Raw genomic sequence first — 25948 nt, forward strand, 5'->3', positions numbered from 1 at the left:
GTGAGAACAGTGGAGAACAGCAGGAGCTCACACCCAGCAGAGGAAGGGTTAAAATCTCACGAAGCGAATCATAATAGAGCTTAGCCTTCCGTGATTTCATAATCCCAGCCGTGTACAAGCAGCCTTGAGCCGGAGGCGTGTAATAACAGGTTATGAGCTCAGTGGAGCGCGAGTGCGGAGGGTTAATGTTGACACAGTGTACAGCACATACTGTGGGCACCTGGGGGAATCACTTTATTAATCTGCCCTTTTTACCCACAGGACACACCCCCTGGTCATAGCTGCTGTGTGTATGGTCACTTTGAAGAAGTGGATGGTATGTAGACCTTACTGACCTCAACATGAGAAACACACACACACACAACCAGGGTGTGGGCTGAAAACTGGGCAGGGAAAGTTGGGCTGCACTGTGGATATGTTATTACACACCCCTACACTCATCAGGCATTATTAATCATGCTTCACTTGAAATATGGGCTACACTGCCCCACATGGTTTCCAGCGGTACTTTTATACAACTGACTCCGCCCACAGAACCCCACCCTAAACACAGTGGGTGGAGCAACAGCGTATGTAATAGTAACACACTGTTTACGTTTATTATTTTACACCATCTCCAACCAATCATCACGCTCCGTTTACTCCACTGTTTATTTCTCCCACTGTCTCCTTCCTTTACTTTTTACCTGTCTCTCATTTATTACCTGTTTCTTCCATTCCACGTTTAATCCTTACTTCACCCTTCTTTTGTTTCTCTTTCTTACTTTTTTCAATCTTTTCTTCTCCCTCTGAAATGATCTGATGGTGTTTGGCAGCTTGGCCCAGGTCCAGACTGTAATAATCCATCCCAGACTGTTAGCACTGTGCTAATTAGCCCGCTGAGTTTAACTCTAAACTGACCTGTCACAGAGAATACAAACACACACACACACACCACTCCAGTAAAAGTAATGCCTTTAAATGTGCAATGACACGTTTCCTCCAACGATTCTTCTTCACGTTATTAAACAGCTTTTAGACACTGACTGTAGCAGAGATACTCCACTAAACCTCCTTTAAACATGTCGTCCCCTTGTTTGGGACCCGATCTATGGAGAATAAAGCGGTTAATTCAGGGATGATGAAGCAGTTTGAGTCTTTATCTCAGATGAGTTTCACTTTATAGAAAACAATGTAAAAATGATAATTTTTATAAACATTGTTTAATATATATTTTTTGGTCCTTCAAGAGTTAATACATATGATGCAGGTATATATCACACTCTGGGGACCAAACCTGTTTACAGGCTCACATTCTGGGGGCAGCTTGTGGTTCCCACACTGTAAAACATTACATTCTCAGGTGCAGATGTTTAAGGTTAGAGTACGTTTTAAAGAAGGATTTGATTTAGTTGAAGTTTGAGATTATTTTAAGGGTTAGATTAAGTGTAGATAAGTCTACACAAAATAAATGGAGGTCTATTTAATGGCCCCACAATGCATGAAATATGCATGTGTGTGTGTGTGATGTATGAAGGGCTGTAGTGGTCTCATTAATCAGGACGAGTGTTTCTCGTCTCATTGGAAGTGATTTTCTGCCTGAACTGAAACAGTGTGGAGACTCTGCTGGACGTTTGCAGGTTCATAAATTGTATCCGTGTCTTTGTTCAGAGCGAAAGCTTCAGGGTCCGGCCTCAGGGGAGCGTCAGTCATTTCACCCCCAATGTGCAGCAATCCATATTTATTAGTTTACCATTGCCTTCTACTTTAGTGTTTCTCTGTCTCCCTTTTTACTGTCTTCTATCCTCTGTTTCTTTCTTCAGTTATTTTCATTTCTTCCTTCTCCCCTCTTTTCCTCCTCTCTTCCCGCAGGTTGTGAGCGCAGTGATAAATAACACGTCACTTTCTCATCGACGGAGTCATGTCTGATTTTCCAGGTAACAGAGGACCGCTCATGTGTGGAGGTTCTGATGTCTGACATCGGCGTAGAACAGTCTCTCTCCCCATTGGCTGAGAAGGATGACACTGCCTCTCACTGGCCACTTTATCAGAAACAGACTGGGGCACTTGTTTGGAAACACTACCCACTGGGAATTCTCAGGCTAACGTTTGATTTAATGTAAATTTAATATCAATTCTGCAACTGGTTATAAGTGTTTTCACTGTGGACATTTATCCCTAACCTTTAGTTGTGACAGGAACACTTCGTCATGAGACATTTTCCATGGCATTTAAAAAACACTCAAAAATGCTCCAGAAGGTAAGACTATAGTCTTATGTTTTTTGGCAAATTTGGTAAAAATATTGAAGACATTTTTAAACTGATTTAAATGTGTTTTCATGACTCTTAATAGACATTAAGGGCAGTGAGATTACACTCTGGCAGGTGAGACTGTAGACTTGTGTACATTGGGAGTCTAGACTCTGTTGAGCTGCTAGTGAGCAATGAGGAGACAGTAAAATGGTGAGATACCCCTGCAGCTTCTTCACATCAAACCATCTTGTAAAACTTCACAATGTAAAACAGCATTTCACCATGTTTCAAGTGTTTTCCAAATGGACTTTAAGGAATGGTCACAACATGCTCCTTAAGGTAACAGGTTTTTTTTTTGGTTGGTGGTCAACTTTATTTGGGTGTTAGATGCTTCTTTAAAGTGTTTTGAGATACTTTCCAACATAAAAACAGTGTAACCTGGGGGTGTGATGGATTTGGACAGGCTGATGTTGCCCCCTCTGGAGAAAATGGAAACTGCCCTAAAACATAAAATACAGGACTGTTATATAACGTCCAAACATTCTGCAAACAACTGAGTGCCTTACACTACTCTTAAGAAAAAAACCTGTGTGATCCCAGTCTTTCAGGTTGTATACTTCCCATAGAAAGTAACTCTCAATGGAACCAGACAGCACATGAAGCAGCTGCACATAGCAGGCTCAATGCCAAGCACTGACTAACGTAGTATGGGCTGTGCAGCAGTGAATCCGTTTTCTCTGGAGCGATGGAGCTCCATCCAACACCTTCCAGACGAGTTGGAGCAGAGATTACGATCCAGAGCTAATCGTCCCATGATGAAGAATGCACACAAATCCTCATCAGAAATGATCCATCGCGTGTAAAGCCTTCCCAGGAACAAACTCCTGATTCAGAAAGCTGGTGTCCAGAAACGTTTGGCAGTAAACGGCACCATGGAGAACAGAAATGGAAGGAAACGCTTGATGCAGCAGCTGCGCTCCAGGATTCACAATAAATGAAGCTTAGCGAAAATAAGGCTGATTAAAAACAAGTCCGCACACGTTTGGTGGAATAAAGAAAGACCAGAAACGTGGATCAAAACAAAAGGCGATGCAGTTTAATCGGCCGACCCTCCCACAGTACGACTGGGAGAAGAACATGCTCTCGGACACGAACACAGTCAGATAAACACGTTTACATTTACGTTTACATTCACAATCATAAGAAACAGACGAGTGTAAGGCACATGGAGAAGCTGGCAGTGACCACTGCGGTAAATACAAACAGTTTAAAATACAACCAGCTACATCTCTGCGTCCTCCGTCACACTGCAGACCAATCATGCCTTCCTCGGTGATAACGTCTTAAATCCAGCCCGAATATCTATTAGCTTTCATTCTGAGAGTGCTGTAAGTACGAGATTATTCACCTGTGTCTGGAGAGTGGTGCTTGGTTTAAGTGTTTAAAAGTCTTCCACTGGCAGATCATTTCACATCTGGAGCGTCGCTTTGTGAAAAGATTAACCGCGTTAAACAGTAGTCAATAACAAAAACCACAACACAAACAGGATCTGGAGGTTAATTTTGGGTTGTGTTGTGTGTTTATTTCTGCGGACATACGTCACCATTCCATGTCTGGTTAAAGTCACATGGGTGATGTCAGCAGGTCCCTGGGCCACGACTTTTATCGTCTACGGTACTAACCCATCTATAACCTTAAGAACACACACACACACACACGAAAACACTCAGATGCTTTGTTTTGGAGCCAGGCACAATAACCTTCAATCCTTCATCAGCTGACGTTTCTGGGTCTGTCCCAAAACCTAGTGAGCTGTCCAATTTCTAGCCACCTTAAATATACTGCCTACTGCAGCATCAAACCCTTCCTCAGCCGTGAAGGCAATCCCATGATGCACCGTAAGAACAACTCCTGTCTATTTCACCCTTCTCCCGGAGCGAAAATAATTCGAATCAATCTAAAAACAGGAAGAGCTAAATCCATAGCCATGGAGAGAGGTAAACACCGGTTGCGTGCGGTGGGCGGGAAACACCTTAACTACCTTAAACACCTGCCTACGGAGTCACTGCCTACTTAGGGAGCTTGCCAAGTTTCGGGACAGATCACATGTCCCAGTATCAATCAAACCAGACTCTTGAAAACGCTTGGGGAATAAGAAGAGCCTCAGTGACCGCTCGTGTTCTCCTCAACTCAAATGATCTGCCAATGAAATATAGAAATATCAGTGGAATAAACCTGTCTATAAAACAGGCCGAATAACCTCGTAACCTTTACAACAAACTGTGAGTAACAGATACAAGGGCTAGGTTTCAGAATGTTTCACTCTGTAAGACATCATTTTCCTGCAGTGCAATTTAATAAGGCTTTTCACGCTCTGAGTAATGTTTTAATTTCATGGATTTGGGATGAGGCTTCAGGAAAAGCTACTGCTGCCCTGTGAGACAGATCTGTGTTCTTCAAACCTCTCCACAGAGCAGATGTATCCAACCAAGGCACTTATTTTATATCTTTACTGAGCTAGTTCAACAGGAAGCAGTTTCTCAGGCTTTGTGCACTCCGCAGAAGGAGCGAGAGCAGAAGAAAATGTTACAAATATCTGTCATTCACTTCCATGGCTTTCTCAGGGTTCGAGGCAAGAATAAATGTGGTATAAAACATAAAAAAAAAAAAAAAAACCCTGAAAACATCTGCGAATGAATCCGAAAGCCTGATTTGAACAGACGGGGGATTAGTGCAGAGCTGGAGAGGTGCAGAGAGAAACACAGGGTCGTTTATATATGAGTACAAAATAAAAGCATCAGGAAATTTACACTGTACATGGGGTTAATAGAGGGGCAGGTGAGTAACAGATCTGAAAGATGGAGTGTGTGGGGAAACACGTCTTATCAAGTGACATCATCTTAATTCTGGTCTGTGTATCCAATACTTCATTATGAGGCACTGAGAACGATTATTACAAGATTATTCCACCCATCTCTGAACGGTTTTGCTTGTTTTAAGAGATTTTATCCCGAAGAAAAGCGTCTTATTCAAATGGCAGATGTTTTTACTCATTTTAAGTAACATTTCCACCATCTGCCAGTGGAATAAGTTAAATATAAATCACGTAAAACAAGGAAAATATTCCAGAAAAAAGGACAATAATTCTATAATAAAAATCTCCCAGCACTCTCAGAATGAGAAATATTAGAGATTGTGAGTAGATTTAAAATAATTTTACGTAATAAGACAATTATTATGCAGTGCAGGGATGTCTAAATGACTCAGTACAATTTCAGAGAGAGAGAGAGAGAGACACTGTTCTGTTGCTCAGAACTGATCTGAGAGCAGCTCACAGAGCCTTTGAGAGACAGACTCTCGGCTGGTTCTCAGCGTGAGCCGATACATCTGCAGAGAAACAGGGAAAAGAGAAGGGAACATGATTTGTCGAGTGTGCAGGAACGTTTAAAATTACCATCATCATTATATTTGTTCACCTCTAAAGGACACCCCCAGGGTCTCCGTGCTCGTACCTGTGCTTGTGTGTTGGGCTCTAGTCTGAGAAGGCAGCCGACCTGAATGGTCTTTGTGTGGATCACTCCGGCGGCAACAAAATTCGAGGGATTGGGATCCACCCCGTCCAGCAGTGCTGTTCCGAAACCGATAATCTACAACATGCACACATCAAATCCCTGTGAGGTTCCTGAACTAACCAGTATATGGTCTACAGAGCGGGTCCCTCGTGTGAGGGTGTGGTGAATGTTTAAAACAGGTTCAGCACAGAATCTCAAACTGCCTCTGGAGAACTGACTGGTGATTCCTACCAACTTGCTCCCTCACCTTAGCCTTGGTGATCTCTGTGTCCATGGAATGCTTTGCTTTGAAGATCTTCTGCACCTCCTGCTGGGGCCTGGAGGGGGGCAAGGAAAAAAATAATGAGAGGTGAACACCGGGGTTGGAGGAAACCCCTGCCGACACAAGGAGAACACACCACACTTCCTCACAGAAAGACAGATGAGAGGATCCCACCCAGGACCCTGCAGCTGTGTGGGAGAGACTTTATAAACACTGATACATTTTGACTTGTGTCGCATTTAAACTTGTTTTTCTGATGGATCTTCAGAGACAGAAACTCGTATAATCATCATCTTTCAGAATCTAAAATGCCAAATCACTCATGTCTTCGGCGAAAAGACGCAGAGCCGCTGAGTCATCGTTATTATTCACAGTCTCAGAAAAGATGAACCTGAGTTTCAGCAAAGAACAAACTGTGTCCCATCTGCTCCCACTGAGCATCAGAGACAGAACGAGCATTAAAACAGATACAGTACAGATCTGGGACAGAGGCCTGAGGGCATTCCAGCAATGTGTGGGACATAGGGACAGCGCAACTGAGTCCTCTGCAGTGATGGATTTGCATCCAACCCTGCTGATGAGTTAGACTGGTGTTTGGGTTCTTTGTCTCTCTGTTTCTGTCGCAGTGAAGTCATCTCCTCGCCTTGGAAGACTACACTCTGGGAATTTGGCTGTTTCTCAAAACCAGAAACACAAAGAACGGACTTGTGTTCTCTAGAAGGTTCTTGGGAAGTCATCTCGCAATAACGAGTTCATGATGTGTCAGTGAATGAAGGGACTTTCAGGTCGTTCTAATCCTCGCTGCTTAGGGTGGATTGAGAAGAACATCCAGGTTCTTTAACTGTCCACGGGGTTAGGTTCTTGAACATAATTTAGCAGTGGAAGATGATGTCAAGCAAGAACATGGGACCGAATATTGAGAAACAGCCTCTGAGGATATGACGGCAACCACAAGACCATCAGAGGTCAGGTGCTGGTGTTAGATGATTAGTTCTGGGTCACACACACACCACTCCAGGCTGTTCCAGATATACAGGACCGAGTTCCACCACTCTGGAGAACACAGTTCCACCGCCCACACTGTCTGAGATGGACTGTACATGTGCTACTTACGCGCTGAGCTGTTTCCAGCGCTGGAAGAACTCCTGAGACGACATCTCTGTGGGCTGGAAGAACTTGTTGAGAGTGACAGGAAGGCGAACCAGAATATTCTGCCCGCTGCCTCCGTACCTGCAGAACCACATACAACCTGATATTAACCACATACAGTTGAACCTCTACTAACGAGCGCCTATACTAACGAACTTTCCAAGATACGAATCGGGCATTTGAATATTTTTTGCCTTCACCAACGAACCATGAGTCTAGAAACGAACCCGAGCCTCCGCCGAGCCGGCGTCTGGAAACGGCCACTGACCCCAATAGGCGAGTCTCCCAGCGCCCAGACTTGAGTGAGCTTTTAAGATTAACACATTGTAGCTTTAGCATTAGTGTAAATAGCAGACATCAAAATTCGTGCTAAGTTAAGCCGTATCTACACTTCGTCTCCCCACATTCACCACCTACTCTCCGTTATTCCACCCCCCCCCCCCCCCCCCACCTCCCGTCATACAGCCAGTGCCTGTGTTACTCCTCCAGCCAGTCGTCACGTCTTCAAGGTAGCGATGTGTAACCACTTCAAACTTTATTATTTCTTTTTTATTACTGTTTCCACTGTATTTCTCTTTTATTTTTAGTAACGCTACATGTATTTTTTTACTAATTTGAGAGTGTTGTAAACATATATCAGTGCAAAAAGGGTGACTTTCGGGGTGGGGGCTGGAACACATTCATTGCTTTTCCATTATTTTAAATGAGGAAAATTGATTTGAGAAACGAACTTTTCCACTTACGAACCGGGTCACGGAACGGATCAACTTCGTAGGTAGAGGTTCCACTGTACAATGAAAAGTAGGGATGCGTCGATTTTTGGCCGATAAGATAATCGGTAATTAGAACCTTGGAGAAGCCGATACTGATATTAATAACCGATTATTTTATCTTTTTGTAAGTAAAGCAAAATCACGTTGGATTAAAGCAAAACAAATTATTTTTATCGTGGGGTGGTCATAGGACAAGCCTTTCCTTCAGTATTTGTACATTTCTATACTTTTTAATTTTATCTTTTAAGTTTATTAGTTGTAGCTCATTAATAATTTGATCAGAGATATACGGCTGGTTCAAATGAGCGAGGGACAGTGTTTGAGCTGGTGTTTGTAATCGTTTATCATTCAGTTTCAGTAATAAATTCAGACGTTGAATGACTTTATTTGTATTTTCATGTGTTTGATATAAGAAGGGCTCCTGCACTGTGGTGGTTGAGTGTATCTTTCTCTTATTTAACTTGCTGTGTGTGTGTATACACCACTATCGGTGTGTGCATGTACTTGAACTCTAACTGCGAGCGCAACATAAGTGACAAAAGGAACACGGCAACCGTTCATTTTCAATGAGAGTCAGTGACACTGGGCGGCGTCCAGCTATCTGACTGTGAGCGACAGGAAGTGGGTGAATTCAGCCACACGATGAAGGTCAGCTCTGCTCAACTCTATGCAAATGAGCAGTGTGCGACTACCATTCAGGAAGAAGGGCTTCACTTTCCCTCAGAACCACTGAACTCACTTTGGTTCCTTTCTCAAAACAAAGGAGAGAGCCATAATTACTGCGTCCGGACTTGTTTACAGTTTAAATTTAGAGTGTGTTTTGCTGTTTTTACAACTGAACGTGTAAATAATATTCGCTTTGAATATTTACGTACAAGATTACAGTGTACATTTGAGTTAGCCAAAAATAGCGTTCCGTTATTGTTACTTAAACCACATAAACAAAGCTGTATGTTTGTAATTTCAGGGGTTTTTTTTTATTATAAAACAAGGTTCTGACAAAAGATATAAAAAGACAGGGTTGTGATCCTTTTCTGAATAAATAAAGCCTGAGCTCTTAAACTTGGTACTGTTCCTTTAAAAATGTAGTTTACTTGGTGTTCAGTCCAGTTCAGTGCAGCGCCGCCTGCCCGCGTGTTACTGGACACACCCACCAGCGACACATCGCCCGATTGGTTTTATCACTTTCTGTGTGCACGCACAGTAATTCTACAATCACAGACCTGTAGTCCATCTGTGGCTCCCACTTTCACCCTGTTCTTCAATGGTCGGGAACCCCATCAGGACAAAGAGGGCATTGAGAATTGTTTCCAGAAACTCCAGGAGACACTGCTGTGTCTGATCCACTCTACACCACCACAACACACACTAACACACCACCACGTCAGTGTCACTGCAGCGCTGAGAATGATCCACCACCACATCACACCTGCTCTGTGGGGGTCCTGAGCGCTGAGGAACACTTTAGGGTGAAAGTAGGCGGAGCAACAGATGAACTACTGTCTGTAATTGTGGAACAACGTAATGTGATGTGATGGCTGATGAGTAGAAGACGCGTTCACCCACCTGAAATGTATATTAAGCACTGGAGCTTCCACAAAGTCGGATAAACACTCAATATTGAGCACCTGCTGCAGCTGAGCTCCTCCGTCCACCACAGGGTCAGCAGGTTTGGTGTGGACATTCAGCTGTGAATAGATCATTAAGGACTAACGAAATTAAAAGAGCAATTAGTAGGTTCTCCTACACTGCCCTGATATCTAGAGGCTCAGATGTACGAGGGATTTTAAACACTGCCACACCTATGTGGGGGGCCATTCAGAGATGACAGAGCGATTTGATTCTCGTTTAATTTGAGCTGCACTTCACAGAAAAAAAAAAAGAATCACCTTGAAAAATATATAATTTATTGTAACATTTCCTTTTAAAACCTCAGTCTCATAAAGGATATGGGTATTGAGGGGTTCGTCACAGACCACAGCGGCTGAAAAGTTCAGGAACTGCGTTGATGTTTTGTTTCCATAGAACACATACATGCGGCCTGCAGCAGAACAAGGAGAACAGGTGGTAAATTCAATAAAACAGACATACAGACACTTTAAAAAACACTCTGGAGTTGTGCACCCCTGCTACACAGTTACTCACCCAGGTTCTGTCTGTACTCAGACTTCAGTCCAATCTGTAGCAGCTGATTCTCAAACAGAACGCCGTTATTCTTACACACGAACCTGAGGAGAGATCAAGAATCACAGTGAAGAAACTGAGAGTGAAACAGGTTTAAACTGAGGATAAAATGAGAATAAGAAAAAAAAACCTTGGGAAGTTATCCTCGAGGATGGGAGATGACGTGACACCCAGAGGAGATCCGGGGTGATTTTCTGAGAAAACGTCCACCAGCAGACTGGCCGCAGTGGACGCTACCGGGGGGCTGGAGTTTACTGCTGAGGTGTTCCCCAGACCCAGGAGATCTGAGGATGGAGAAGATGCCACCTGCAAAATAACGCAGCCCAAAGCTTAGAGATATACTCCACTTCTAGAACAAAAACGAACAAATCCATACAGGTGCACGCAAGAAGATTAAAGTCACAGAGAGTGACAGACTAATATCTGCTCAAAGGGGAGGTGAATGGAACCAGATATCTGTATGAAACACAATCCCTGAGGCCTGGAAACGCTTAGTCACCATCATCATCACTTCTTAAAGGCTCTTTAGACAGGGATGGGTCACCGGTGTCACTGTGGAAGTTGCAGGTCACTGCTGTAGACGTCTGGTTCCATTCACCACCACTCAACAGAGTCCCTACAATCAACCACTTCACTCCAACACTCACTCTTAAACTTGTCAGTGTGCTTCCTGTCTGGTTTTCATTAGTTTAACTGTAACTACAACATATTTCACATAACACATGCTTTTGAATTCATCAGGAAAACCAAACCATGCTGTTTATCTGATTAAGAAATCTCTTGCAAAACATTAAAATGCAGGAAGCAAACAGAGCCACGTTGCAACACACTCAGCAATAAATGAAAAGCAGTAATCTAGCCACGATCATGAGCTCTTCACATGACAAACATTAACGATATCTGCAGGAGCGAGAGGACAGTCTTGATCTAAATTAAAATCGAGCCGTTAAAACAGACAAGCGCTTACATAGACTCAAAGAGAAAGGGTATTAAAATTATTTTCCAGACCCTTCTATGTTTATTTTTACCACCCCACACACAGTGGGCTGCCTACGCCGGGAATCATGGAACAGAATGAGCCGCTACGACCTTTTTCTACTTCTGATATAATGTGGAGAATAACTAGGATTGCCCCGCCCCCTCATCTGAGCATCATCAAGAAGTGTTCAACCCACTTTTATGTGAGAGAGCAAACGTGGGGTGAAAACGAGAGCAGGGAAATAAGAGAACCAAGCAAAACCAGCAAAAACGAGAGCGGAGGAATGAAAGAGCCACACACACACACACACACACACACACACAAACTGGGACCTGTTGGAAGGACACAGTGGGCAAGGCCGTGTGAAGCGTATAAGCCTGTGAAGACAAAGGGGAAAGAGGCATGTGCAGAATGGAAGAGGACGGAGTGGGGCGTGGCCTGTTGGTGGGAGGCGAAGCCGCAGCCAGCAAATCACAAACGCGAGTGGGAGGAGAGGGCTGAATAAAAGGAGAGAAAAAAGAAAAGAAATGAATAAAGAGCAGATGGAAGATGTACAGATGTGGACACAATTATTCAGTGATGCGTTCCGACCAGTCTCTCAGATACAGACATTAAATCAGGATATTTATCGTTTCTACTCTTCTAAAGATGAACAATGACTAACCTCAAGAACAAACGGAAATCCAGATCTGCGTTTTAGCTGAGAATAACGTTATAGGGAACAAATAAACATTTGCAGTGATATGAACTAAAAGTGCACACTATTCTCAGCTTCCAGAATTATTCACTCAGTAAATCAGTCCCTAAAGGATCACGATATCCATCAAAAGCATCACACATTTAAAAAAATCAAGGAGATCCAAGCTGCTTTTGTTTTTCCAACAGAGTGGGGCCCCTTCATGTTTAAAGGTGCACTAGGTAATTCTAATTTGCTTCTAAATCATACAAATTAGCTGTGAACATGATGAAAACACTTATTTTGGCAACTGAATCAGTGCATTTTCTGTCAGAGGAAACATGTACTGGAAAACAACACTTTAGAACAGAGCCAGTGTCTTTGCTATTGTGGTTCTCCTTGTTGACCACTGGAGGGTGCCTTCACTAATGCACTAGTGCACACTCGGGCGGCTTTGAAGGCACACACTATTAAAACGTACAGGTCCTCTGGTGAAACTGTGCCCTACAGAATCGCTGATACATCCAGACCATTGTGTCAGTAAAACTATTTCATAACGTACAGCAAAATGACTGACTGTCTCTTTAAAATCATGGCGATCACAGCAAAGGCAATCAAGATACCACTCTATATTTTTCATAAAGGAACAATCAAAATCGTTTCACAGGCTCAAGTTTAAATTAAGCAACATTTGGAAACCCTTCCACAGACTAAACCCTGCTTTAAAGTTAAGGTAATAACGAGTAAAAGCAGAAAAGTAACCCACCTTGGTGTTTGTGGCAGCTGTGGTGTGTTCGTTGCTGCCGTTGATATTGGTGCTGCGCTCTTTTCGATTGTCCTCAATATCAGAAACCGTCCCTGTACCCTTCTTCTTCTTCAGCTTCGCCAAAATAGAACTCTCTCTCTCGGGGAAAGGGGGCATCTCCTCCAGAACCGTGGCCTTTAAGGGTTAAACAACACACAGACCGACCCGCTGTAAACATCTGTGAAATTCAGAGTTAGATCAGACAGCCTCAGGCACGGCTGTTATTCAAGATAATGACTTGATTTTTAAAACAGACACGCATTAAAACCTCTCTGAGCTCGAGAACGACGACAAAAATGAGTTACGTAGCAAACAGCTGTGACACAGTTTTCTTGCGGACACAAACTACTCTCTTTAAAACATTTCATTCTCATGTCCCACCATTTGTAAGCAGTGTGAACACATGCACATGCAACACTCTATGTTTAAACATTTACACATGCCCAAGATTTATACTGAAATGAAAGATATTAGCAGTGAGCACTGAATGGACAGCACGCTCCCCTCTGCTCTAGCCCTGTGCTGGGGCTTTATTCCCCTCCAGTCCAGGTTTGGAACTGGGTGTTGTGTCATTGGCCTCATGTGCAGCTGCTCTTTCTCACAGTAGGAAACAAGGTCGGTCTGACACACATTCATTCATTCATCGTCTGTGACCCTTATCCAGTTCAGGGCGGCGGTGGGTCCGGAGCCTACCCGGAATCACTGGGTGCAGGGCAGGAACACACCCTGGAGGGGGCGCCAGTCCTTCACAGGATGAGGTCTGACAGACATTCCCTTTTTAAACTGATGTTTCTGTTTACACTTCTTCCGATGAATCATTCAGGAATCATCATGTGCAGTTTGTTACTGTTCCTTTTAGTTCAGTTTTTAACGCCTGGTCTGCATTAATTTACTCAGTTAATGATAAGAAATAATGGGCTTTAATGACACAATCGATACTGACAGAGAAAATCAGGTCCTGAATGAAAGCAGAGAGCTCTATGTGTTGTGATCGTGTCAAAAACGATAAAGATATCAGAGGTAATCACCAGAATGTCTGTGCTGGCGATGCAGCTGAGACGCAGGTACTCCACGGCTCTCTGCTGAAGCTCTACGTCTGCGTTCCTCAGCTGACTGTCCGAGCGCAGGACCTCCTGAATGGTTCCTTTAACCTCAGGGAAGAGGTTTATAAACTTAACGTAAGCTGAGAGGAGAAGAGCTCGGGTGGGAACCGAACACAGGTGGAACTTCGAGTGTAGAAGGTTAAACTGTATCAGTGGACTGAGAGAGAGAGAGAGAGAGAGAGAGAGAGAGACCATTATAATTTAATAAGGGGCCAAATCAAATAAATGTTTTTTATGTGACTTTGTGGAAACATGTTGTACCTGGAGCGTGGGTCTCCTGCTATAAGGTTTCCAAACTCTCCCAGAATGTATCCTCCAACCTTCACCAGGTTTTCATGACAAGCTGGAGCCTGCAGAGCCTGAGACACAGGACAGAGAAAGATAATTAGAAATGCAGCTAATTGTAGGTGTACAAAAAATCTTTTAGGTTAATTGTAATTAAAAATGTTGTCATTTTATGGTCACTGTTGCCTAGTATTAAAATCTCAATTTCATTTAATTCATTCATTGTCTGTAACCCTTATCCAGTTCAGCACGGCGGTGTGTCCGGAGCCTATCCGGCATAAGTGGGCGCAGGAACACACCCTGGAGGGGGCGCCAGTCCTTCACAGGGCAACACAGACACAGACACACACACACACACACACACCCCTACGGACACTTTTGAGTCTCTCCCCACAGATAGTCACCTGCAGGAAACCCACGCAGACACAGAGAGAACACACCACACTCCTCACAGACAGTCACCCGGAGGAAACCAACACAGACACAGGGAGAACACACCACACTCCTCACAGACAGTCACCCGGAGGAAACCCACGCAGACACAGGGAGAACACACCACACTCCTCACAGACAGTCACCCGGAGGAAACTCATGCAGACACAGGGAGAACACACCACACTCCTCACAGACAGTCACCCAGAGGAAACCCACGCAGACACAGAGAGAACACACCACACTCCTCACAGACAGTCACCCGGAGGAAACCCACGCAGACACAGAGAGAACACACCACACTCCTCACAGACAGTCACCCGGAGGAAACCCACGCAAACTCACTCACTCACACTGCTTTATTTTTTAGTTTTTTTTTTTTTTAAATAATTCTACACAATAGTCTGAATTTTAAATGACAATTTTCTGTTACACAAAACAAACGTTTTAAAACATTTGCACAAAAAAAAAGAAAAACCACGAACACAAAGCAGAACTGAGTACAGGAAGGCGAGTGAGGTCATCAGAAATGAAATGGTGCCACAGGAACTGGCAGCAGGACTCACTCAGAGCACCACAGCAAAAGCACATGCACTTCTAAACGTGTCTTATTGTACGTGTTGCTGTGATGAGCAAGATCTGTGAGGGGAGTGAAGTGTCTCCGAATGTCATTACAGACCTATTCAGCTCTGAAAGGGCTGATGAGTTCAATCAGGGTCATTATCAGCAACATAAAGCAAAACCACAGGAGCCTCTCCCCCAAAACTGGAGCTGATCAGCACTGATTCACAGTAACAGACCTCACAGACTGACTGTACTCTGAACACTGGCAGACTGGATGTCCATCTATATGCTTCATATCATATTAAATTAACAGATCAATTTGTGTTTATCCATCATTATTTCTCCAAAAATAAAAAGTTAAATGCCTTATTTATTAAAAAACCTCATTTGAAAATGGAGTAAGTCACTGTTACGTGATAAAATCACTTATCAAATATTAGATAAAGGGAGATTACACTCGGTGAGACATCGTTCTCTGTAGAGGCAGGAGGAGCAGAGGAGGTGTGTGAACTGTACCTCAAACACAGTTTTGGCAGCGTATCCCTGAACGTCGTCTCGGTTGATGACGATCTGAATGACTCTGTACCAAACCTCCTCGCTCACATAGTCTCCAGCGATTCGGATCAGGTTCAGGATGGTGTCCACGTACCAGGTGTAGTCCACTGCGTACTTCTCAGCCAGAATGGCCACTTTCAGAACCTGGCAGTAAACACACGTGTTACCTTTTTAAGATGTGTTACCTTTTTTTTATGTTGTTGATATCGATATCTGAATTTCATTGTATCAACTGAAATTAACAAACACATCGTGATATCATATTTGACCATATCGTCCAGCCCTAGACCAAACAGACGCAACCAAACATTGCTGTGAATATTAACAACAACTTGACACTCTACAGAGTACTCTAGTGTCTCTCAGATCAGATTCTCTCTGACGATGATAAGATTTATATCTTAAAGCCACAATCAGCAACAAACACCCATAGCTTTCAGAGTGTCCTGAGTGATGTCAATAAATGTACCGTTTAAAATCTCAATCATGAGGAGCAGGGTTTATATATTATTTCACTGGTGGCCCTCATTGTGAGGGACCTGCTCTATAGTTACTGCTCTTTGGTGGTGAATATGACTGATTTGTCCTTTAAAGGCTAAGCACCACTTAACGGACCTCCATGAATATTCCACATTATTGTAGTCACTGACAGATATAAGTATGAATTAAAATGAAAACAGCAGCTAAATTTGCTTTAAAACTGACAATTTTATTAAATTGACGGAAAAACCCGAGCTCTCTACGGAAATTCTCGAACGCGACCGTGACGTCACTGGTGGACAACAGCCGAACAACGCCGCGGTAAAACACCGTTATGACTGACTGTTATGACAGTATCTAGCTAAATAACCAACATTATTCATGACAATAGCCTAGCAATAAGCTAAACTCAAATGTAGAGGTACCGTTATTCTTGTAAATGTGATCGAAGTCGAACTCGAATTCATCCGACACTATAAACCTCCGTAATGCAGCTACGTAGCCGAGTATAATCTGTTGACCAATTTAGTCCATTTTCTGGATATTTTGGGATCTTTGGGCCATTTGTTCACAGATGTCCCACTGTACATTGAATGATTGCAGCCAAAAACAACACACCTTTTCGTCATTTTGCATTAAATTAAGTGCAGCTTCTAGAGTTGTTGTCCACCATCTACGTCACAAGCAAGACGCCTATTAGAGTTTCCCAACACCGTTGGGGGGGAGGGGGGGACCAACGGTCTTTTAAACCTTATTCCTTCAATTAGTAAGAAATAACATGTTTTCCGACTCTCAATAAACACAAGTTAGGACCTCAAACTCCACTGTGTTTGTTTGACACTTTCATAGAGCTGCTGCTTAGCCTTTAATTGGTTCACAAACTTACAATTTCCTCTCTGATGGAGTAGTCTGCTGTTTCCAGGTAGCTGAGCATCTCTGCCACAATCTGTTTGGCGTTGCTGCGGTCACACATCGCGTAAAGAAGGTCGACAGCTCGCTGTCTCACACTCACATCTCTCTCAGTCTGCAGAAAACACACACACAAAGAAAGTGAATAAGTACACCCCCCTCTTAACTATGAGTTAATTCCACTTCTACAGCGTCTTGGTTCATTTGTGCAGAACAAAACAAAACAAAATATCGCAGTTCCACTTGAATAAAGCCTCATTAAGTGTTGATCTGTGTTTTGTGATAAGTCATGACTGACTATGGTTGACCATTACAGATATATCACTCCTGATTTATCTCCTGGAGTGTGTGAGAAGTGGTAGCACTCTTTAAATCCCTCATTTCCTCCTCAGCTGAGACACTCCTCTCATTGGGAAGCTTGGATCCTGTGTTTACTGCTGTTTGCAGTGGTTTATTTTTACTGTAGGAGGAATGTGATGGAAACCTTATACACAGTAAATAACGAGTGTGAATATGCATTAACATCGTCAGCAAACACACGTGACTTCAGGGACACGTTTGCCACAGTTGAGTGGTGATGAGTGGTGTCTGCCAATCAGAAGCTGAGAGAGCCCTGTCCTAAAACATCATCCACAATGTCTACTTCCAAATGGCTCTCTCTATTAAGAAAAGACACTGATGTTCCCAGTGTAGGCTCTTGAAACAGACACAAACTTCCTGCAGAGATCAAACGTCTTTTGTAGTAAATCCTTTGGACAGAAACACAGCTAAAAGCAGTTCTTTATTTCTATAAGAGGCACTGAGCTGTAGTTTACCTTTAACGCATTGATCACAGTCTCAATGTGAGTTTTGACCGCCTCGTGGGAGAACTCAGAGCTGGCGAGGGTGCACATGCTCTCCAGAGCCAGGTATCTCAGGTTGGTCTCTCTGTGCTGCAGGAACTGACCCAGCTGATTACAGGCCCTCACTAATAACGTCGGCTCGCTGGAGGACAGAGGAGGAGATTAATGTCCAACAAGGTCAACGTCGACTGGAAAACACTGCCTCTCCTCACTCTGATGATGTGTTTATGTGATTAACTACTAAAATATCTGCATTTTACACGTTTATTACAGTTATAACTTTATAGAAATGAATGCTACACCCTCTGAAAGGTCAGAGCACAGCCCCAAAATAAAAGCTAAACAACAAACTACAGAAACCTGATTCAGACTGTTTTCCAAATCTAGTATTTTCACATTGGTGAAGGAGCAACAGCAACTCGTCTAATCCCAAGCTTTAACGCATTAAAAAGGTCTTAACCTGTCGTGGTGTATGATGAGGCTGATGGTTTCAAACAGAACGGCATTCTTGGCGTTGGAGTGCTGGACTTTCTTCGACTTTGGAGGCTCTTGTGCTTTGTTCAGAATCGTTTCCAAGCACTCGGTCAGACGTCCTCGAATAGCTGCGTCCTCTACAAAACACACAAACTTTAATGTGTTTAAATCCATCTGAAGGGAGATGTGGATTTACAGTCAGGATATAACCATCTAATTTTCAGAAGAAGATGAGAACGGCCTTTTCTTTCCCTCCATCACTCATCACTATGAGTTACCGAGGTATTAATTTATTGTCGTAAGTGATCTTTTCCGAAGTGTGTGGAGTAAAATGAGGCTGTAAACATTGTTAATATTAATAACGTAATGAAAAGTAGCACGTCACGCTGCGTGATGTTCTTATTAGGAAACAAAGAAGCTGAGTTTGGATGATATCAGCCAATGAAAAACAAACGTACGAATGGGAAATTTCCACCTGGTGATCAGTCAGAGCCGTGCGCGTGGGCAGCTTATAAATAAGTAAATCACATTTGTCATGCGGCCTGTGAGGATGTCAATATCAGCTCCGCGCAGTACATCACGGCTACGACGATTCACTCAGACTATTATTTATGAAACATCTATTATAAATCAGACTGAAACTCCTATTGATTCTCTAACAAAGAGTGAGAAAATGGGAACTGTCTGCCATTTTGTCTCTAGATATTGCAGACGGCATTGATTTCAGGAGCCAGACGCAATCAGGAGCTCGTCCAAATACACAGCCCTTCAGCCAATAAAGCTTCTGTGCCCATTAGCAACGATATTGTCCTGAATTTAGCGGAGTTACCAGTCACAGCTCGGCAGGGAAAAGAGTTTATAAGTTTACAAAATTTTGTTTTGGTTCTAAGTTTTTCCTACTGTTTGTAAGTTTCTAACACTCAAGAGCAGCAAACAGCTAAATCTGTGAAAGTGATCCTTTATTATTTTAACACTGGAGGTATCAGACTGCTCTGTCCTCCCGGAGCGAATGAGTTTATGTTCCATGGAGCGGGTCCTCCACAGGTTTAAAATAGGTTTATTACTGAATCATAGATACATCCAGGGCACTGCAGGTCAGTGTGGGAGTAAACGGAACTAATAATAATAATAATAATAATAATAATAATAATAATAATAAAATATTTTATTTATCGAGCACTATTTTAAAAAATAGAAGCAAAACACGCAATATTTTAATTAATAACTGAGTTATAAAATGAATGTTCATATAAGTCGACATGTGCTGAACTTAACCAAAGCAGCAAAAAATAGTAATAATACAAATAAATAAAATAAGGCAAAGCATATAAACGTCGAGCAATCTCTTCCAGTCAAAGCTTGAACAGTTAAAGAATAATACACTCCATCTGTTTGTTTATTGTTTTCCTGCTCATTAAAAGCGTAATGTTCCTACTCCAGCCTGTAGGAGGGGGTATATCTGTACCTGGAGGGGGGTAACACTGCAGGAGCCGGAGCAGTTTGACTGAGAGCCACGGTGCTGCAACAAAGTAGTACGTGTAATCCTGCAGATCTGTGGAGGCTGAAGTGACGATCTGAGAAACAGAGAAAAACAAAACACTTATTTAATTTGGACCAATTTCGCTACACGCTATTTCATCACTTACACCACTTTAGGCCAAGGATGCTCCAAAATTTCATCAGCTGAAAAATCCTTGGCAGAAAATTGACACGATTTCCGTTTCATTGGATTAAGCAGTGATTAATCTGCTGTTTGTTTCTTCTACACCGCAGGCTTCATAACAGCCTTAGAGACTAGATCTGACAAGACACAATCAGACACAAGCTCCAGATTTAGGAACCGCCCACTGACTCCGCCCATAAACCCAACAGAGCCAATCAGACCCAAGCTTCAGATTTATGACCCACCCACTGACTCCACAAATAAACCCAAGAGCCAATCAGACACAAGCTCCAGATTTAGGAACCACCCACTGACTCCTCCCATAAACCCAACAGAGCCAATCAGACCTAAGCTCCTGATGTAGGAACTTCCCACAACATACAGCACAGCCAATCACAAAAAAGCCAGCTGTTTCTATATCCCAGCCGATACAGTTTAGTCCACACAAACCCTTCTGTGTTAATGGAGTACAGGAGTAAAACACGAGGAACCAGCAGCGCCCCCTAGAGTTTGGTTCCACTGTGAGTTCTGTCTCCCCCTGCTGGAGAAATGTGTGGAGACAGTGGGTTGGGTGAGGGATGATGATTTTTTGGAGGGTGTGTCCTAATCACTCTGGGATTGATGTGCATCAGTATATTTTTGTAGGACCGCCCTGTGACGTCTCTAAGACAACGTCGAGACCCGAAAGAGGGGCTGCAACTCCCTGGTTAAAGACCCCTGCTTTACTTTAACAAGAAATGTCAAAGAACAAGTGCAAAGTAGACTATGTAGATGTTAACATTCTCGTGCCAAGACCTAGGCACAAAAATGGACCGTTCTATTAACTTAAGATTTAATTTATTTAAAACACCAAGAGTAAACCTATCTGATGCGACATGTAACTATTTCTGTAATGTATTTATGTAACCGTTCCTGTAAATAAACAAGCTGTGAATATTGTGACGTCTCTGAATTGGCACGTTAATTACGAATGATAAATCAAAAGCAATAACACAGTGTGTATCTGTTATTTCCTGGCTCCTGTTTCGCTAGAAGTCTTGAATCAATAAAGCCAGTCGAACGGCAGCTCATTATCCCTATGTCTTTGTGCCCAGAGGCTCGGCTCTATAATGAGGACAAGATAAACACCACAGATTGGGCTTTGTCTGTAAAAGCTGCGTTTTGGTTTGAAACAACTTTGTGTGTCCATCAGAGCCACCATTAAACTGCACTGAACAGTCAGGATTAGCCAAAACATTAAAATGCCCTCTTTGTTTCTGCCCATTTTCCCAGCTGCTTACAATATATCTGTAAATATCTGTCGTACAGAACCCTAACACACAAAACTCCAAAGGATTTTACCTTTAATTACACAACCCACAATGCATCATTAATCACAGTCAGTTTCCAAGTGAAATAACTGCTGAATTTGCTACTTATTTGTTAGAAAAACGATCCCCTGCTCAATTAAAGAAAATTAATTAAAGCCTGAAAGCCTTACTCTGCTGAGTCTGGCCACAGCCAGAGAGACAGACGTCTTGAAGTCGTCTGGGTTTTTCTGAGCGAGAGTGATGATGAGGCTCGTCGCGGCAGTGACCACTCCCTGTGAGAAGGACATTTACACTGTTACTGCATTCAATAAACAATACTCTACATTTACGGTTGTGTGAAATACAAAAGGTGTCATGCAACAAAACGTAAACGTAGTTAAATCTACGCTAACGACGCTAAGAGAGAACACTGAACGACCCGGTGATGTCTGATGCTGTTGGTGGAGCATAGACTATGTACGGGTTGCCAGATTGTTCCTTTACATTAAAAGCCATGTATTTAACAATCTGTTAAATAATAAAACATTTTACCCACTACGACTTTGATAATAAGCCTCTGACTCTCCACCCTCTGAACCCATGTTGAGAATGTTATTTAGTGCTGTCCTTTTCCTTCTTTACACTCACTAACATTTGGGGAAACGTGGAGAAAGCTGTAAATTTACTGCACACTCCTAAAAATAAAGGAGCAACACAGTGTTCTTATGAAAGCCATAGAAGAAACACTGCAGCGTCCCTAAAGAAAAAGTTTCCTGTTTAAAAACGAGGTTCCAATGATGCGGAGTGATGCCACACCCATCGGTAAGTTAGTGTTCTCCTCCAAGCGTGCTGAGCTCCAGCGTCAGGCTTCTAAAGTGTGGTGGTGCTTCATTTGGAAACCTGTGCACCTTGTGATTGGGCAGTGGAATTGTAAAATACTAAAACTGAGGAGTAAATTATTCACTTATTTACAAACACTGTTCTCTGTAAGAGTTCAGACTGAATCAGTACCAGGTGCTGGTCGTTGAGGAGGTGAACGACACGCGATGTCCACTCCCCCATGGGGATGAGGTCGGGAGAGGTCCGGTTTAACCGCAATAAACACAGAGCAGCACTCTGCTTCACGCTGTCCATCGTGTCCCTGTTAAACACACACACACAAACCAGGCCATCACTTCAGAGAAATTACATTTCAACAGCTCCTCTCTCTCCAGCTGAGAAACACAGAGGCTTTAAGGCTCATGTGCAGCTCCTCCAGAGCATTTCATTACGTTTCACACTTTTTTTTTACCAGGATTATACCCAGTGTGTGTGCAATTCTGTGCATAATGGTGCACATTAAAATTGCAGATGTGAAGGACATTGTGTATGTAAATGAACTCTGTTCTGATTGGCTGTCCTCTGTTGTGCTCTCACCCTGCAACAAGGATGCGAGGCACATCAGCAGCGAAAGCCTCGGCCATCTCTCTGCTACCGACGTTAGCGATGCAGTGCAGAGCGAGGTTCATGAAGGTGGGGTTCCTGCTGGACAGGTCGTTCTTTATAGCGTTATTGATCAGTCTGATCAGGTCACTGTTGCTGTTCACCAGCACCGAGATGAAGAGATACCCCTGAGAAACAGCAGAGAGAAAAATCACACTCACTCTTAATGTGCAGTGATAGTGTTACAAGTTATTCCCTCGATCCTTGCCCCTGTCATTCTCTCTCTCTCTCACTCCCAGTCACACTAAGGCACATGCAAATGAAGCCTGCAGCACTTACAATCTGTTTCTCTGTGTATTTGTTGGAGCTGAGGAGATTGACTGCCTCCATGTGGCCGAAATCGATGTCATGTCCCAGAAGAAAAATAAAGAGCAGCTTACAGACATATTTTTTCTTACTGTATCCATCCAGAGCTTTATCTCCTAAACAGCACAGAGAGAATATAACGTTAGCACCCTCAACAAATGACACTAAACCATATCATTTACATAGGGCTCAGCATCTCATCCCCGCGTCACATTAATGACATCTCATCATGTGGAAACAAGAACGGCATGAGTCCATTCTCTGTGGATTTACAGAAATTGAAAAGGGAGGGAATATCGTCACCAGCCAGTAGAGGCGCTAGACCTGCGCTGGCTTCACTTCTGAGAGAGGAGGTGCTGTCCATGTTTTCTACAGTCACTGGTTTACACCAAATCAATTATTTAACATCCTACGGGGGATGGAGAGTGGGTGCAGCACTGTCAGCAGCTGTGGAGCCAGGAAGAAGCCCACACAGAGAAAAGGTGATTCTCTGAACTATGAAATGGTGACCCCCAGATCCCAGACCTCAACTTCACGGAAGGGGTTTGGGATTAACTCGGATGAAGAGAAGCAGAAAGTGCAACAAACGTCTCAGACTGAGCTTCGGAGGTACTTCATCTGCACATGAGGCGGGCTCTGACGAAACTTTAATCTGACGATGCCTGAGTCAGCAGCAGCAGACAGGAAGCAGATAACAGCACTTTCTCTCCGCAACGAGCAAGACAAACAGGAGACTATCTCTGCATCTGACTCAGAGAACCCCCTTTTCTTCAGAAACAAGGGGAAATATTTAAACCCCTGGAGGAAACTAGGGCTGAATGATTTGTGATAAACCAAGGTCCAGGTCTGTGTTTGCAGCCAAGACCAAGGAGATCTGGTGATAATTATTTCACCACTGAACGCGCAGTGCCAAACGCCACTCAGTTGTTGTTGTTGTTATGAATCCTACAAACATTTTGACTGCACCTGAATACACCTGAATAGTGAGTGTCAAACCACACTTCCAACGTACCTTTAAACTTGGAACGGATGTTGGCCAACTCCTTGTTTATTCTTTTGATTTCTGCCTCCTTACTTTTACCTGTTGATAAAGAAAAATCAATGTAAACAACCCATATTCTGTGTTTTCCTATGGTTTTATGTTCACAGGCTGGGTTTGCCACCGTGATATAAAGTCAGATTTATGCAAATAAGCTCTGTTTTTATTGGCTGCCCTCATTCAAAAGGCGTCAGGGCTGAAACAGTCCTTATAACGTCACCGCGGGTCCGTCTGGTTACACCGATGAGACGTAAAACCGAGGTCCTGAGTCTCTCAGGTCTTAAAATGCCCTCGGGTCACATCCTGGAACAGAGTCAGGATGTGACTGTGATGTCCTGTGGTCACACACTGTGTCCTGAACGTCCTCGTGTTCAATAAACCGCTCTGTCACCCTCCACCGATGTCCCAAAGAACGTTAAACACTTTGGGGGTCCAGAAAAGTGCTGTAGAAGTGGAACTATCATCATTTTTGATAAGCATTATCTTCAGCTGCAGGCTGTGAGAAAACATGGTAATACCTGCTCTGTGGGGGTAATTTGGGGGGGTCCCAAACACCCAAGAACACAGTGCAGTGGATTAACAAAATCCACAAAACAACAGATGAGCTACAGTCTGTAACTGTAGAACGACACCTGTAGTGACATGTAGAACGACAGAGGGCACCTGCATGATCCCTGGAGCTGATAAAACGGCAGGCGATTTAGGATGTGTTCCTCATTCTTACAAACCCACGGCTGTGGAGATCTGGACGCAGACCTGCAGCCGCTTGCTTCCTACGCTCCGAGAGTGAAGGCACGCGCTGTTGTTCGAGATTATCTTAGAGATCATGCAAATCCTGAACCCACGCCACTGTGAGCGCGGAACCTGTCTGAACTAGAGCGAGTTTACACTGGATAATTTAGTCTAGATGAGTTTAGAGAGGTTCGTTTAGTTTGTGATGTATTTCATTAACCCTGCCGAGTACATTTAGATCAGACTGAGACTTTTCTGGTTAAGGTCTGATTACACAAGTTTAGATGAATCTAGTTCAGTTTAGATCAGACTGGTAGTTTTCAGATCAGACTGGTTATGCTTTGATAAGTGTACTCACTTAGATTTAGGGCTGGACAATAATTCGATATCAATAAATATTGCAATATAAAATGTTTCAATAAAAATGGTAACGATAATTAAACTGATAACACACATTATTTACAGCGTCTGACTGAGGCTCATTAGAGGGCGCTGTCATTGGTTCAGCACTCGATTTTAAAGTTAGTTTAAAAATATTCTCACTGACAAAGCCCCATGGTTGTTGTTTAATGGTGATATCGGGTTGCGTTCTGTTTTTCGCAGCTTTTCTGTGGCTTCTGTATTGTTCACACTGATAAAATGATATCGTATCAACCGAAATTAAGAAATATATTGTGGTATAAACTTTGGCCGCATCGTCCAGCTCTATTTAGATTAGGACAGGTTAGTTTTAAAAAGCTTGGTTATGTTTTAAAGAGTCTGATTAAGTATAGATTAGTCTGGTGGGTGAGTTTAGATAAGTCTGGTAAAACACAGGTACCTCTGATACAGTCTAAAAAAAGAAGCCTGGTTTAATGTAGATGTGTCTGGTTTGGTTTTGATAAGTTTGATTATTTTATATCACTCTGGTTAAGTTTATATTAGTCTGATATAGTTTAAATCAGTGTGGTAATTTTTAGAAGAATCTAGTTCAGTTTAAATTACACTGATTAGTCCATTTACGTTGATGTAAAACTAACGGGTTAAAGGCAGTTAATTAGATGATGTTAATTAGCTCTGGTTTAATAGAGACAGGTCTGGTTAAATGTAGATAAGTCTGGTTAAGTTTTAAAATATATATGCAAGTATAAATAAGACTGGTTAAAAAGTGTGGTCACGTT

The 25948-nt window shown here is 42.9% G+C and overlaps 1 protein-coding gene across 4 annotated transcripts in view; it reads right to left on the minus strand.

Annotated features, from left to right (window-relative positions):
- Positions 1 to 3307: 3307 nt before the first annotated feature.
- The window catches only part of LOC136671492 (AP-2 complex subunit alpha-2), a 38522-nt gene continuing 15881 nt past the window's right edge, over positions 3308 to 25948 (minus strand). For all 4 annotated transcript variants that reach the window (XM_066647183.1, XM_066647184.1, XM_066647185.1 and 1 more), the window contains 21 exons: positions 24030 to 24098; positions 22991 to 23133; positions 22646 to 22839; positions 22241 to 22370; positions 21421 to 21522; positions 19743 to 19851; positions 18264 to 18414; positions 17777 to 17945; positions 16939 to 17076; positions 15534 to 15716; positions 13998 to 14095; positions 13662 to 13893; positions 12595 to 12768; positions 10304 to 10479; positions 10135 to 10217; positions 9940 to 10030; positions 9556 to 9678; positions 7181 to 7297; positions 6053 to 6122; positions 5746 to 5880; positions 3308 to 5620 (listed from right to left, as the gene is read on the minus strand). In XM_066647183.1, coding sequence (XP_066503280.1) covers positions 5543 to 5620; positions 5746 to 5880; positions 6053 to 6122; positions 7181 to 7297; positions 9556 to 9678; positions 9940 to 10030; positions 10135 to 10217; positions 10304 to 10479; positions 12595 to 12768; positions 13662 to 13893; positions 13998 to 14095; positions 15534 to 15716; positions 16939 to 17076; positions 17777 to 17945; positions 18264 to 18414; positions 19743 to 19851; positions 21421 to 21522; positions 22241 to 22370; positions 22646 to 22839; positions 22991 to 23041 — 2604 coding nt within the window. In that variant the 5' untranslated portion in view covers positions 23042 to 23133; positions 24030 to 24098 and the 3' untranslated portion in view covers positions 3308 to 5542. The remainder of the gene's footprint in view (positions 5621 to 5745; positions 5881 to 6052; positions 6123 to 7180; positions 7298 to 9555; positions 9679 to 9939; positions 10031 to 10134; positions 10218 to 10303; positions 10480 to 12594; positions 12769 to 13661; positions 13894 to 13997; positions 14096 to 15533; positions 15717 to 16938; positions 17077 to 17776; positions 17946 to 18263; positions 18415 to 19742; positions 19852 to 21420; positions 21523 to 22240; positions 22371 to 22645; positions 22840 to 22990; positions 23134 to 24029; positions 24099 to 25948) is intronic.

The sequence above is a fragment of the Hoplias malabaricus genome, chromosome 16 (genome assembly GCF_029633855.1).
Source record: "Hoplias malabaricus isolate fHopMal1 chromosome 16, fHopMal1.hap1, whole genome shotgun sequence".
NCBI classification, from domain to species: Eukaryota; Metazoa; Chordata; class Actinopteri; order Characiformes; family Erythrinidae; genus Hoplias; species Hoplias malabaricus.